The sequence below is a fragment of the Rhineura floridana genome, chromosome 11 (assembly GCF_030035675.1).
Source record: "Rhineura floridana isolate rRhiFlo1 chromosome 11, rRhiFlo1.hap2, whole genome shotgun sequence".
Taxonomy (NCBI): domain Eukaryota; kingdom Metazoa; phylum Chordata; class Lepidosauria; order Squamata; family Rhineuridae; genus Rhineura; species Rhineura floridana.
In genome coordinates, this window is record NC_084490.1 from 42033641 (window position 1) to 42049556 (window position 15916).

A 15916-nucleotide genomic window follows, 5' to 3' on the forward strand; every position below is an offset into this window, starting at 1 on the left:
TCAAGGTGGCTGCTGCTTTCTGCACTTAATGGAGGCCCTCAACCTGCATCTTCTCAAGCCAGAAAGCTGAGGAAGCTGCTGAGTGGGCAGCTTGAGAGCAATATTGTGTTTTCACAATACAGTCCTATTGGCTGTTTCTTTCCCACCTAAAGGATAAAGGGAGAGAAAACACCATAACAGGAAGAGACCTAACGTGTAACCAGGAACCCATCTGATGACCAACATGTTGCGAGTTAAGGGACAATCTCAAAGGAGGAGCTCCAGAACAACTTCAGGAGGCACCGGCACTCTCCCTGAGCATGTCACCACACTGCAATTTCCTGAGATGTTAGTACCAGTGGGGCAACCAAAACCGAAAGTTAATTCACACTGAGGTTGATGCCCACATCCAACACATCACACAATCAGGAAGATAAGGTTTAACATTTAATGGTTCTTCCCATATGCTATTTAATTCATCAGTGAACAACAAATACTATGGCAGCTTTTGTGTCTTAAACCATGACTGTGGTTCCACCCAGAGAATAAAAATATATATATTTATACATGGACACTTCCAGCCAATTCAAGAGCATGCCATGCAAGAGGGGCCAAGGGAAGAATGGGAGGCTGGCTGGCAATGGCTTAGAGAGTCAAAAAGGAAGGGAGAAAGGTATGCAGGTGAGGCTGGAAGAATCTGGGGGCATGGATGACTCCTGCTTAGAAGAATGGGGAAGAGAAAGACAGGAGGCAATCTGCAGTCACTCCCCTCTCTAATCAAACTTTGACCATGTACCCAAATTGCTCTGAACAAAGACCAGAAATGTGATATCCTAGCAGGAGCTACTGGAGGGGGAGTATGAGAAGAAGGGAGGGAAGAGGGTCTGCAGTCTTAGCTCCTCCCCCAGTGGACACCATGTGCCGGTACTGCAAACAGCTCCTTTTGCCAATCTCTTCTATGCCCTGGAAGCAGCTGGTCAAGGAGGTAAACAGCGTCTCCTCTAGATGCATATCCCACTTGCTCTGTTGCAGTTGAAGGACAAGGAGAAAGCCTTAAATACTCCCATCTCTCTCCCCTTCCCCGCCAAATACCCTGATGAACAAGGCCCAGTCTTGCTTTATGCTCTTTTCTACTATCATGTTCTCCGATGAGAATGTGTCACTGCGCCACTAGATGCGCATGGCACCTGCAATGGCCAAAAGGAGATTTCATCTTCACAGGGCTGACCCAAACTGTTCACCCCATTCACCGAGACTTTTTTGCTCATGGAGAACGGGGCGTGTAATTTCTTCCCCACAAAGGGAAGCGGGGGATTTGCACGCCAAGATAGGCCGCGCGGGGAATGGTCCAGCGCCGATTGACAGAGCCATTTGGGCACATGGCGGACAAATCGAAAGGAGCAGGGAATGACCAAAGGGTGTGGAAAGAAATTTTGAAGGCCTTCAATGCTGGCATAGATTCCACAGCACACTGAACATTTGGCCCTCGTTTGGACGCCCAACTTCCCCCACTGTTCCAATGGCCAATTTCCATGTTGACTTGCCCAAGTTGGAGATTCATATGTGTGGTGGAAAAGGTACAGAACCTAAAGCAAGAGCGTCCATGCACCACTTTCCCCCTCCTGGTGCTTGCATTGAGAAGGAATCCAGTCCCCTTGCTTTTCTCCAACTTTTCTTCTCATTACAGTCAGTATCTCTGGCTCTGTCATTCCCATCTCCCTCAGCATGGGCCATCCTCTCCATGTTTGGAAATTAACATCACCTGCCCACACACAGCAGCTCTGCCATCATTCTCTTCTGCAGATCTCTTCGGTTCTCTCCAAAGCTGAACGCACAGCACTTTAAGCTCTTTGAATTCCTTCCATTTTACAGTCCAAGAATAATAAATGTGGCTTGAGAAACATCGAATGTGATAAAAACCAGACTCTCGGAAGGCCAATTCCAAGGTGCTAGACCAGAGGGCAATATTGAGGGTGGAGCAGGGAGGAGAAGTTCCATGCTGTGGCAACACAGTGAAAGAGAGATCTATGCTACATACGTCTGAAAACAAGTATGAGAGAGTTAGTGGGCGCCGGATTGCCTGATGAATTGACCAGGCCAGCCAAGAGGTTCGCAACATGAGGTGGGTTTCTGCTGGTGATGATCAATTTGTCTCTCTTCCTTCACCAAAGTTTGGCATCTTCATCTCTGAGGCTAGGCAGACACCTTTCCTTCTATGCAAACAAAAGCTTGGCTTAGGTCACCCGGTAAGTGGAGGTGTTCTTGGGTTCCGTACTGGGCACACACCAGTCGTCGGCTTCCTGGATGGTTTGGTAGTGGCGCCAAGCCGACTTGTTGTACACTGGAAGCCGCTCCACGGAGTCCGTTGACAAGGCCTGGAAAGGTACAAAGCAGTTTAGGATGGCCTTCTGACAGAGTCAGGCACATATCCAACTCGGGTCCTGCCACAGTGACAGGCTACACTTGCCCAATCCAACTCAGCCTCTTAGCACAGAGTGGTTTTAATCTCCTATGCCTGGCATTGCACCTGGGGGCCTCCAGGTGACTGATAGGAGCCCTGCAAGTTGTATATCTCACTCTAACAAGGACAGCCAATGTGGTACCCTTCAGATGTTGTTAGACTACAACTCCCATCATCCCTGGCCATTGGCTATGCTAGCTGGGGCTGATGGGAGCCGTAGGCCAACAGCATCTGGAGGGCACTGTGTTGGCTACCCCTGTTCTACAATATTAATATGGGTTATTCCTGTAAGCAGAGACACTTGAATAATGTAAGAGGCTTTGGGTTCATTTTTGTGAAGAAGAGCAACTAACCAATTTAATAAATAAATAAAGCATACAGATTCCAGAGAGAAAATCCTGGTAAAATTTAACTGAAGAAAACAGTGCATAACTTAAGCGGATAGAGAGAGGTTTTTCCTTTTTCACAGCCCTTGTTCAGAGCAGGGACACATTCAACTAAAAATCCACAAGAAAATTCCTTTGCGGCTAGACGGCCTATCAGAGCATGTGCTGCCTCACTAAAGTTCATGCCACCTTCCCTGATTGCGATGCAAGACCTCCACCCCCACTGCCCTCTTGGCTAGTTGATTTACTGACGACAATTCCAATGCCACACTCTACCTCCATTCGCAAAAAATAGATAAACAGAAAGGAGTGGCACCCTTCTCATTATTCCTGTTTTAATAAACCAGACCTGTAGGAAGTTATTTGTAGTGGCACAAAGCCTGTGAAATTTCTCCTAACTCAAATATACATTTGAATTAAGTGTTTTTCTAGCCTAAATTTCTTTTGGCATTCCCAAGGATACTTCAGGAGGGAGAAACAGTAACAAATTTGGCATAGGTAATGTTAGCGCCTTAAAACTTTATCCAAAGATTTAGCCCGGTCCTATGCATGTGAGCTCTGCTGAATTTAATAGGACGTACTCCAATGTAAATGCAGATAGCATGGCAGCTTTGAAAAGCAGAGCTTTAAGAAGAGGGCTTCAGAATGAATTTCTTAAAAGTGCAAAAAAACCCACAAATTTGACTAGTAATCACGTTTTGTATTTGTTTGAGGTCTTCTGCTGCCACTCTGGGGACACACTCTTAGTGTGCTCACATTCCTCTTGGCTGCCTGGAGAGGAGGCCACTGACTGGCAGGAGAGGTTACAAATGTTACATCCAAAACTCTGCTACTGAGTGGACAATCGAACAAGTGGGAAAGGATCCCATGGAGCAGTGATATCAGCCAATGGAAAGAGAGGCTCCCCACGCACGCCCACCTTCGGTGCTATGGGACAGTGACCCTACTGGTGTCACTAGCGGACTGCCTGTATTCATTTTTTATCCAAGGCAAATGACCTCAGGAGCACAAGGCTGAATGAGCACAAGCTAGAATTGAAATCTTTGGCTCAGTTTAAGCTACCCAACAGCCCACACCTTTGGAACAGGCATCCCTACCCTCTTGGGGAGAGATCTATGAAAGACAAACCTGTTTAAATTTCACATACGACTCCTGAGAAGTGGGAAAGGGACATTTCCACAATTGGTCAATAGATATTGAAGAGTCTGGATCAGCACTCAGAGAAAGAATATTGGGGTGGGGGAAAGAGAGGAGGAGGAAGAGGCTATCTCACCTTCAAATAGATGACAGCATCTGTCCCAAACCCTTCCATGGAGAAGAGCTGAAGATCACCTTGGAAATACTTAGCATAGAGCCTGGAAATAGGCAGTCCATAGCCGAAACCAGCCTGGTTTTAGCAGGGAAAGGACAGAAGTATGGTTAGTAACTGGTTCTGTCTCTGCAACCCAGCTGGCACTCATTGCTCACCCCCTCCACAAACAAACTGAGAGCAACCTTGAACATTCCTGCTAAGAGCCTGCTGGCAAATCCTCCCTGTAGACCAGGGATGGGGAACCTGTGGCCCTCCAGATGTTGCTGGACTATAAGTCCCATTAGAGCTGACCATTGGGGTGCACTGGCTGGGGGCTGATGGGAGTTGGAGTCCAACAACATTTGGGAGGGCCCCAGGTTCCCATCCCTGCGGCAGGGTCTCCTTATAATGAAGCTTCTCATCTGCTCTCCCCATTACCTCTGCCACCAGGCTTTGTCCCTCCTAATAAAAAAAGGAGCCAAAACAGATGTGACATGGGAGAATTACAATCAGATCCCCCTGGTCGTATTTTATTTATTTTAATGTATTCGTTATTGTTTTCAAAGTTCATACCCTGGCTTTTCATCCAAATGATTCTCAAAACCCCAGTGAACACCAGGTGCTGGGAATCACAGGTAAAGAGTGCTGTTGTGCTAAGGTCATTTGTGGGCTTTCCATGGGCATCAAGGGTCACATTCACACCATACATTTATTCCACTATTATTACACTTTCACCAGTCATGGCTTCCCCCAAAGTATGGTTTGTGAAAGGTGCTGAGAGTTGTTGGGAGACCCCTATTCCCCTCACAGAGCTACAATTCCCAGAGTTTTCTGAGGGACTGTTAAACCTCTCTGGGCATGGTAGCTCTGTGAGGAGAATAGAAGTCTCTTAGTAACACTCATTACCCTTTACAAACTGCCCTTCCCAGGATTCTTCGGGGGAAGCCATAACTGTTTAAAGTAGAATAATAGTCGAATAAATGTACGGTCTGAATGTCACCTAGTTGGCCATTGTTGGCTGGACTATGATGGGCCCTTGCATGAATGAAACTTTATTTTTACCCCGCCCTTCTTCCAAACTGGAACTCAGGGCGGCTTACAAATAAAACTATATGTAGTTAAAATCATACAAAAACATACAATTAAAATACAATTAAACTATAAGCAACCTTAAAACCATGAAACAGGCACTTAAAATACTAAAAAACAATTTAAAATAATACAAATAATGGCATAAAACAATAAAACAAACCTTGTAGAGCCCAATCCTAAACACCTTCTATCCCAAAAGCATCGGAATAAAAAAGTCTTTACTTGCCGACGGAAGGATGGCAAGGAGGGGGCCATTTGTGCCTCCCTAGGAAGGGAGTTCCAGAACCTAGAAGCAGCCACCGAGAAGGCCCTATCTTGCGTCCCCACCGATCGCGTTTGCGAAGGTGTTGGGACTGAGAGAAGGGCCTCTCCTGAAGATCTCAGGGCCCGGGCAGGCCCTTGGCCTGATCCAGCAGGATTCTTCTTATGTTCTTTGGTAAAACTGCTTAAAACAGGTTGCAATCCTGCCAAAACAAACATATAGCAAAACTCACACAACCCAGAAGCCCACAGTCTTCTGGAAGACAAATGGGGCCACAGCATGCTTTCCTTCAGTTCTGCAGCGCCAGGGCAACTGTCAGAACAGAGTATTTCTTCTGGTCGAGGAGAGAGGGAAACAAGCACCCTGCAACTGGGCCTTCCCTGTCCAACAGATAGAGAAGGGTAGTCTCTGCCTTGCCATGATGCCCTTCCTGGGAGGCAGGTAGGGAGCAGCCTCCCAATGGCCCTTGCTCTCCTGGCCAACGGCAGAGGCCACAGTGCATCCTTCTTCACCCCTGCAATCCCAGGGCAAGTGGCAGCTGGAGAAGGGTGTTCTTTCTGGCAGGGAGGAGGAAGCAAATTCCCTGCAACTGCTCCTTCCCTGGCTGATGGGACTTTAAATGTTATGAAGCAGGGAGGGTTTTTTGGTGGTGGAGGGGATTTCTGTGCTGTTTTCCTGATCTAAACTGCCTCCCAAAGCTGGCCCTGCTGGGACAAAAATACACGTACAACGTTAAGGTTGCCAGGCTCAGGGCCTGAGACTGATCTTGTATCTTTAGGAGAAGAGAAAGTCAGCCAAATGCAGGCGTTCTTGCAACACTGTAATGGGAACCTGGCAACCAAGAGGTCTTCTGTAGCTTTAAAAGTTGTGCAGGGGGAAGAGAGAATTCCACCTTGTGGTTTTTCCCAACCTGCACTTGGCTGACTTTCTCTTCTCCTGAAGATACAGGATCAGTCTCAGGCCCTGAGCCTGGCAACCACCAGGCATATTTCGCAACTTCCAGAGCAGTTTAGATCAGGAAAATGGCAGAGGGTTAAACCTTCCTTTCCCTATCAGCGCTGCTCTGATAAAAATCAGAGTGCCAATCCTCCCCAGCTGCTTTAATGTTACTTTCTCCAAACTTCAGAAAATCCAGTCATGGACCTCTCACATCACATCTGATTTGGCCCTTTAATGGTCTGCCAAATTCTTATTCCATTCCTGCACTGATTTTTCCAGCCTGCAGAAGCAGAGGTTTCATTCACATATAGTCCACAGGGGGGGAAATGTTAAGGCACATTTACACATTACATATTTTAAATTTAAAACCATTTGAAAGCCAACTGCCATGAATTTTCGAGACATACACCATTGTCAGAAGCCATGATGGGCTTTTAAAAGGCTGATGACAATTTAAAACAGTCTCTTCCCCCACCCCTCTGGCCCAGTTAACAGCATGTACCAGGGGAGTCCCACCAGTGCCCAGCTCCGGTTTGGGTGCTGTGGAATACATATAGCTGAAGAGTCGCTCAATCTTGCGTAGAGGAACCCCACCTCCACGGTCACTCATCTGCCCCAAGACAGGAGGAAAAAAAGCATCAACAGAGATACGGTGTATTTATTATTATTATAAATAACAAACAACAACGTCATTTATTTGTTGCTTACTACAAAAAATGTCTCAAAGCATACATAACACAAATACAAAATTTGAAATACATAAACGTTTTAAAAAATGATGAAGTGGTGCCCATTTTGCAATAATATTAAAAGGGCAGATTCTATCCTGCCCTACCAGCAATGACAATGAAATTCAGGCTGGGTTATGATAACAGCCTATGATTTCAATTCAGATCCAAATAGTTAGCTGAACAGGAACGTCTTTATCTGCCACCTAAAAGTTGGTAATGAAGGTGCCAGGCATCTCTCTCTGGGGAGGGCATGCCACAGTCGGGGAGCCACCACTGAAGAGGCCCATTCTTGTGTTGCCACCTTCTGCACCTGCCTCGAAGGGGGCACACAAAGGTGATGAATGCAGGGGCCAGGTGGAAAGGCGGTCGCTAATGTATAGGTGTGCAGTTACTACTGACAGACTGTTTCTTTCCATAATTCCTCCCCGTCCCAGCCTCACTTACCCTGATGGAGAGATCCTCTTGCCCCAATGACACCATCACCTTAATGGGTGGGAAAGTGGGGCTGGACTCGTGACTTTCTACGGTGGCCCTCATGGCATTCTGGAAGACAACGACAGACAAGGACAAGGCTATAAAAATAGTCTCCCTAGACAATCTAATTGGCCCTCCTTGCCCCAGCTAGGCACTTCATAGGTTTGGTCTGCCATTTTTATCCCAGCATGCATTTGCTTGTCATTTTGAAAATGCACTTAGGGTAACTCAAATGGGTCCATGCCAAACAGCTTCCTATGAATCCATGAATCGCTTCAGATTCCACTGGACAAGTCATGAGATTGTTTCTTCCGATTTTTGCTTCTGTTGTTGTTTTTGCTTAGTAAGATTTATTGTATTAAGCTACGTATGTGTTACAGAAATTAATAATCATAAACATCTCAAAAGTACAATTTTGGTTTATCAGACTTAGACAAAAATAAACAAAATATCTAACTACTTACAAAAGAGGGGAGAAAAGATAAGGTGGCATTTTATCAGTTTCAGAAACAGTAACTGTCAGGATAACAGCCATCTTTCCATGAATTTATCTGATTGAGGACTACAGTTACTTCTATTAAAATACGTTAATATTAAAAGTGCAAGTTTCCCAGACCTCAATCAGCCACTCAGATAACTGCAGAATTTCATCCAATTTCCAGTGTTCAGCAATCCATATTTTTGCCCCCAATAATCATTTAAGAAATAGTTGTGAATCATAATTCTATTTCTTTAAAAACGCAAAGCAACCTTGCAATCAAGAATGAGAAGAGCAGGTGTTGGTGGGTGCTTAACTCTTTTCCTTCCTGCTTTTTATCTCCTCAAAATCCCCCCTCCCCAAAGTTGGTTTCACATTGCACTCAAAGCTGCATAGAAAGAAATTCCCTTATGGCTAGCAATACAGATGGTGGGTGATTTGGAGTAGACAAACAGCAGGAAGAGAAAGGGTGAAGCAGCCACTGAAGCTGCTTTGTATTAAAAAACAAATACGGGGAGGAGAGAGAATCACACAACTGAGCATGACATGCAGTTTGAGCCTCACAAAAAAGGAAACCACAAGTAACCAGCATAGCCCCTTCCCTCCTTGAAACTTCAAGCAACTGTCTTCACCAAGAACACAGGAAGAGCGTTGATATTCCTTCTGCAAGGCAGTTCATTACATGATTAAATTTCATTCCCTTACTTAAGGGAGGAGCTTTCTTAAGACATGAGCAGGGAATTATGTTGCTATCCTCCCTCTGCCCATTGTGCTCCACATTCTGCAAAATCCCACAAGAGAAGTAATCCCAACTGCAGGATGCGGTTACTTTCCACTATTGGCAAGAAGCCCACTGTCGCTATAAATGCCCCAAGGGTATTTGGGAACAAAAATGGCTGCCGGAGATTGATTGAGCGACTGGGATCCCTGCAAACAGAGAACCTTCTAAGGGAGCTTTTGGCTGAAGTGTCACGGCCCTACTACTTCGGGATGGAGCAGACCTCCCTACGCCCACCCCAACATTTAACCCAAAGTCGTGGTGCTGATGCCCAGCCTGGGTTATAGTGCAGCTCGTAACTCGGAGGTAGAGTGTCTGCTTTGCATGCAGAAGGTCCCAGGTTCAATCCTTGGCATCTCCAGGTAGGACTGGGAATGTTCCCTGCCTGAAACTCTGGAGGGCAGCTGCTAGTCATTGTAGATGATACTAGGGGTGATGGAACAATGTGCCTGACTTAGTATAAGGCAGCTTCCTGTGTCAGAGTTAGCAATGGAGAAAGACTTCCAGCCCCAGAGAATTACCTTGAACAGCTCAAAGAGCATGTGGTACAGGTGAGATGGGACGTAGACCATGTGGATGGACTGGCCAGGGTGGTTGGCTACAAGCAGAAGAGAGGTCATTAAGAGCACGCAGGTTACCATTCTCTGCCCTCCCTTCTCCCAACCCACCATGCACAAGCCGCCCATGCTCCCGCTGCATTTACCTGCTCACAACTGTACAGGGAACTTATTTTCAGAGATACTGCTTTATCAACACAGGTTTTAATGTTCAAGACCATATCAGAAAGGTTAGGTGTCAGGTGTTATCCCATGAGGCCATACCTCATGCCAAAATACAGAATATGCCTCAGCCACTCAACTAAGCAGAGAACATTTCACAAGCAGCAGAGATTCCTCACCTTCCCCTGCTCCCCCCAGGTTCCTTGCTTGGTTTCCTGATTGGTTGGGAGCTCTCTAGAACTTCCTTGGGTCAGTTCAGCATCAGGATGACGTCTCTTGCCACCACGTCAGGACAGCCTTTCTATTGCTTTTCCTTAAGCCCCACACTCTCTACAAATGCACAGTTACCCACATTTCCTCCCCACCCACCCCTCCAGGCCATTTTTCACAACGAGAACCTCCAATACCTCTGTGGAATTCCAGTTGCTATAGAACCTTCAGAACTTGTAGATGGTAAAAAGTTACAGGGAAAATTATGGAACGATGCACATTTATCCAATGATACAATGCAACTGTTTGGCTTTAGAAATAACTGACAGAGCAGAAGCAGGTACACACGTTCCCCTGTTGTGAGGTGGAATCTTTTTTTCTAAATACCACTGGACAATTTGGAGGTCCACTTGGGGATTAAAGGGTATTTTTTAATCATAAAAAGAGCAAAAGAATAATAACAAATAAATAAAAAGAGCCCAACTGAATCAGACCAAAGGTACATCTAATCCAGCAGGACCAACGGGAAACTGACAAAGAGCATGACTACAGCCTTTCCATTTTGTTGACCCTAGCAACTGAAATTCAGTGGTATATTGCCCCTGAACATGGAGGTTCCATTTTTATTTATTTATTTATTTATTTCAAAAATTTATATACCGCTCTAGTTCCGAAACTCAGAATTCAGAGCAGTGAACATTAAAAAACAGAGATAATACAAAAATAGCATAATAGAATACCTAAAAACAAATAAGTAAATTAATACTAAAAAGTTCGACAACAATCTCACTTCAAACATTAAAAGCTAGTTGAAACAGGTATGTTTTAATCCGCCGACGGAATTCAATGAGAGACAAGGAACGTCGTATCTCAGATGGTAAATTATTCCAAAGAGTAGGGGCTATGACTGAGAAGGCCTTCCTCCTGGTGTTCATTTGGCGGATCATGAAAGTTGAGGGAATAATAAGAGTGCTTTCAGAAATCGATCTCATAGGGCGATAGGTTTTGAATTCAACGAGACAGTTTGTCAAATATACCGGCGCCAGTCCGTGAAGAGCCTTAAACGTTAGAACCAGAATCTTAAACTGATGTCTGGAGCTAATAGGGAGCCAGTGAAGATGGTAAAGAAGAGGTGAAGTATGAACCCGAGGACCAGTTTTAGTGATCATCCTCGCGGCCGCTCTTTGTACCTGCTTGAGCGGTCGAAGTGCTCTAGCAGAAAGGCCAACATATAAAGAATTACAATAGTCCAGTCGAGAGGTTACTAAGGCCTGAGTTACTTTCATTAATTCTGATGTCCCTAAAAATGGGCGGAGTTGACAGACCAGTTTTAGTTTTGCAAATGTGGCTCTAGACACGGCTGCAACCTGGGGTTCAAAGGTTAGGGCTGAGTCCAAGATTATACCTAAACTACGGACTTGAGATTTTAAAGGGAGAAAAACTCCGTCAAGTGAAGGCAGATGTCCAGTTCCTTGGGGGAGATTTTTGCCAATGAGAATGACCTCTGTTTTTTCTGGGTTTAGTTTCAATTTGTTTTTATTCATCCAACTTTGCACTGCTAGGAGACATTGATTAAGGCAGTTGACAGTCTCTACAGTGTTCGGTGGAAAGGAACAATACAGTTGTGTATCATCGGCATATTGGTGATAATGAATCCCAAATTTTCGAATGATTTTTCCTAAAGGGCTTACATAAATATTAAATAACATCGGGGATAAAACAGAGCCCTGTGGAACGCCATATTTTAATGGCCAGGGTTTAGAACAATGATCCCCGAGGGCAACTCTCCGAAGCCTTTTTTCCAAAAAGGAGCGAAGCCATTTTAGTACTGTACCTCTGAGACCCATTTTAAAGAGACGGTCTAACAGAATGCTGTGATCAATTGTGTCGAATGCGGCAGATAAATCCAATAAAACTAGAAGGGACAGATTGCCTTTGTCATGTTCTAGTCGAAGATCGTCGACTAATGCGACTAGAGCCGTTTCAGTCCCATGATTCGGTCTGAAACCAGATTGGAAGAGGTCATAACAGTCGGAGGTGTCTATAAACTTTTGAAGCTGTGAGGCTACCACTCTCTCAATGATTTTACTCAGAAAAGGTAGATTAGATACCGGTCGATAATTATTTAATATTTTAGGGTCGAGAGAGGGTTTTTTCAGTAAAGGTGTAACCATTGCTTCTTTTAGGCATTCCAGTAAGTGGCCTTGTTGAAGAGAAGAATTTACGATTGTACTAATCCAGCTTGCTAATTTCAAATTTGATGTTTTTATCAACCAGGAAGGACATGGATCAAGTAAACAGGTTGTTGGATTCATTCCATTTAAAAATCGAAGAATGTCATCTGAAAAGATTAATTGAAAGGTGGCAAAAAGCGCAGGGTAGTCATTTTCTGATCTGATGTTCTTTTCCTCTGCCATTTCAGTATGATCTATATTAAAACGAATCTGATCCACCTTAGCTTCAAAAAATGAGGCGAATTCTTGGCAGCGGGCTTGAGAGCAGATTAAATGAGAGTTTGTTTGTGGTGTTTGAAGGAGATTATTCACTATCCGGAACAGTTCTTTTGGATGATTACTCGATGAGGCAATAGAGGTCGAATAAAAAGATTTTCGGGCTGCCATTCTCATCTAGGCATAGGTTTTTGCACATTTGTTGGCTTGAATCTTATCAAATGAGCTAGTTGACTTTTTCCAGTGCCGTTCTAGACGCCGGTAGGAACGTTTCATTTTTAATAGGTCTTTTGAGAACCATGGAGCTAATTTCGATCTCACCATTTTCAGTGGGCGGAGAGGGGCCATTTCATCCACTATTTCGGTCATCCTATTATTCCAAGAGTTGGTCAAAATTTCGATTGACTCTCCCATATGGGGGTCAGCATACTCTTGTAGCCTAGATGCGAATATATCTAGGTCTAGTAATCTTTTTGGACGATATAATCTAGAGGAAATATTAGTCTCAGTAGAGAAGGACGGAATTAATAATTTGAATTGGATCAAATAATGATCCGACCATAATAATGGCGAAGTAGCCACATTATCAATTTGAAAATTCTTAGCATCTGGATCTGATTGAAAAATAAGGTCGAGAGTGTGGCCTGCCATATGAGTTGGAACACCTACTAATTGTTGAAGTCCTAAGGTGGACATCATGGTCAAGAACTCTTGTACCAACTTAATAGAGGGGGATTCCGCGTGAATATTAAAATCTGCTAATACTAACAGTTTTTGGGATTCTAGCCATAATCCTGAGATTAGGTCAAATAGCTCTGATAAGGATTGATTTAAAATATTGGGGGGGGGCAGTAAATTAACAAAATAACAATAGGGTCTTGTGAATTAAGTTTAAGGCACAGGGATTCAAAGCTAGAGTACTGTTGACAAGATAGTCTAGAAAAAGGAAGTGATTCACGATAAATAATTGCTACACCCCCTCCTCGATTAACAAGTCTGGGTTGATGGAAAGCTGAATAACCTGGGGGGCAGAGACTGTTAAGATTCACTCCCCCTGGTTCTTCCAACCATGTTTCAGTTATACATGCAAAATCAGCCTGTTCATCTTTAATCAGATCATAAATGATCGCCGTTTTGTTATTTAGCCATCGTGGCTATTGATAGAACATTCCTACATGAATAAGGTTGCCCCTTTTTATTGCAGGAGTAAAGAAGGATGAATGGCATGGCAGTTGTGACATTCAACCACCATCATGACAGAGGGCATTGAGCTAACTGGCTAGCTGAGAAGGGATCACAGTGGAGGAAGGCAGTGTGGTGGGGAGAACCAAGCACCACACATGAGTCAAGGGTGGTATAAGATAAGGGGTGAATCTGATTTGGAACAAGAGGACCGCTTTCTGTGAGTGGCAGTGGATGGGCATTGCTGAGCTATTCTTAAGCCAGAGATTGGAAACCTGTAGGCCTTTCAGATGTTGTTGGACTACAACTCACATCATCCCTGGTCATTGGCCATGCTGGCTGGGGCTGATGGGAGTTGTGGTCCCAACAGCATATGGAGGGCCACTGGTTCCTTATCCCTGGCTTACGCTATTCCCTGGCTTTTAATTAGATGTTCATTCTTGTGTTAGATGGGAGTGTGAATCTTGGGGTGGGGGGTTGGATGCACAATGCAGTTTACTTGCTCCACATTGTATTGTTTTCATCATTATTTGATTGTGCTTTTTTGTACTTTGCTTTTGTATTTTATCTTCTGTTCTGCAACTTACTTCTGGACTTCTGCTGGTTGTGGCAAGCAAATGACAAATTTAATAAAACTTCTAATAACTGAATTTAATGACTCATCCAAACCTGGATTTCGGCTAAAAGCACTGGGATGATAACAGGGTTCCCTTCTTATAGTTCACCTGAATTATTATTTTATATATATATTTCAAAAATGCTGTAAACTTGCCCCAAGCCTTGATGAAAGGGAGACAACAATCCAATCTAAATTTTCCATTAACTAGGACCTCCAGTTACTGCAATTTCTGTGTTATAAACAGCTGCACTTGTTAATTCTCCATGCCATGCTGCCAGTAATGGGACAGGAACAGCTTGTCATTTAGTTTGGGAGGCGAGGCAAGAAAAAGCCACAAGGAAGGAAGCCAGGATTCTAGCAAAGCTTTAGCCGTCGAGCTGCCGTGCTAACTCCAGGAGAGCCTGCTTATCAAATGAGGACTTTGCTACTTACTAAGCCATGAGTGAGGTCCTGTTCCAGTGACTGAATTAAAAGGGGGGGAAATGAATGAGGCCAATAGTCACTCTACCAGCTCAAACGATGCAGATTTTTTTTAAAAGCTCATTTAAAACGGAAGCTCAAAGTATTCAAGTCTGCCAAATGCAAGAGGACAGTATATTGTCCAAAACAGAAATAGACCATCCTAGGGCATTTCCAGACTATCAAAATGTTACCTTTATATGGAACTTGTTCCCAAGAGTGAAAGGAGATGATCACAGATGCATCTCAGGGTTTAAAAACATACACACACCCCGGTGGCTACCAAACTGTAATGGCGGAACTGTTAATTTTTACACACTCTCTCATCACACACGTGCGTAACGTAACAATAGGTGTATAACCTTCACATTTGGGGCTAAGTTTCAGAAGTGGGTGTATTACTGAGGGGTTGAAAAAGGACTACCTATAATGAGTAGACCTTTGATTATTAACAAAGAATTGCAAAGCATTTTGGGATTCCCAAACAGCACGAGTAATAAAATATAGTATTAAGAGCCAGACTGAGTGATAGATGGACTTGGATCTCAGAGACCTAAGAGGTTTGGCATCCACCCAGACTATCACCACTAATCAAGCGGAAATGACGGTTACTTCCAGTCCCTCCTCCCATTCTCTCTCTGTCTCCCTCCCTCCCTCCCTCCCAGGGCTACAGCTTCAAGGCTGCCTGCATAGCACCCACACCCACCTCTTAGGCATATTCTAGGCTCTTTCCCAGAGTTTTCAGCTTCTACTTTCTCCACCCCCTTTAAAAAAAAATCCTTAGTCCTTGTGGAAATGTAAGGAAAAGTATGCAAAGCCGTATTCTGCCCAGCGGGTTTGGTAAAAAGCAAACCTGCTTCCCTCTCCCAGTTTTCTGGCCAACGAGTATGATGGAACTGGGGCAACTGACAAAGAACAGGCACATTTTAAGATTTTAAAACAACAAACATTTATTTTTACAAATATTTAATACTGTTAAATAGCATACAAGGCTCCCTGTATTTCACTTCTACTTGTTTTGCTGTGATTTACTCTGGTATACATTTAGGCCCCCTTACCACAACTATTCTGAATTTATGCCTCACGCACACATTTGGGGGGGGGGGGAAGAGAGTGAGCCTGCAACTTTTCTGTACAATGGGAAGCTTTGCAAAAACACTCTGCAGTCAAGAGGGCCCGCCACAGCTGGCTCGCCACACAATCCTAACCATGCCTGCTCTGATGTAAGCTTTACTGAATTCAGTGGGCTTTCTCCCAGTTAAGCGGGGCTAGGATTGCAGCCTTAGTCAATGTCCACCATCTTTTGGCCTAAGCACCTCTTCAGAGCCCATCATTCCTTGAGCACCCGTCCCTCTTAAACAAACTTAAACTAACCCTTCTCCTCCTGCCCCCCCCTTCTACTCTGG

The 15916-nt window shown here is 44.4% G+C and overlaps 1 protein-coding gene across 3 annotated transcripts in view; it reads right to left on the reverse strand.

Annotated features, from left to right (window-relative positions):
- Nucleotides 1-413: 413 nt before the first annotated feature.
- Nucleotides 414-15916, reverse strand: part of PDK2 (pyruvate dehydrogenase kinase 2) — a 30914-nt gene continuing 15411 nt past the window's right edge. For 2 of the 3 annotated variants that reach the window (XM_061592223.1, XM_061592225.1), the window contains exons 7-12: nt 14484-14513; nt 9393-9469; nt 7586-7684; nt 6913-7020; nt 4100-4213; nt 414-2354 (exon numbers count right to left, since the gene is read on the reverse strand). In XM_061592223.1, the coding sequence (XP_061448207.1) occupies nt 2214-2354; nt 4100-4213; nt 6913-7020; nt 7586-7684; nt 9393-9469; nt 14484-14513 (569 nt within the window). In that variant the 3' untranslated portion in view covers nt 414-2213. The remainder of the gene's footprint in view (nt 2355-4099; nt 4214-6912; nt 7021-7585; nt 7685-9392; nt 9470-14483; nt 14514-15916) is intronic. The other variant, XM_061592224.1, reaches the window with a different exon arrangement.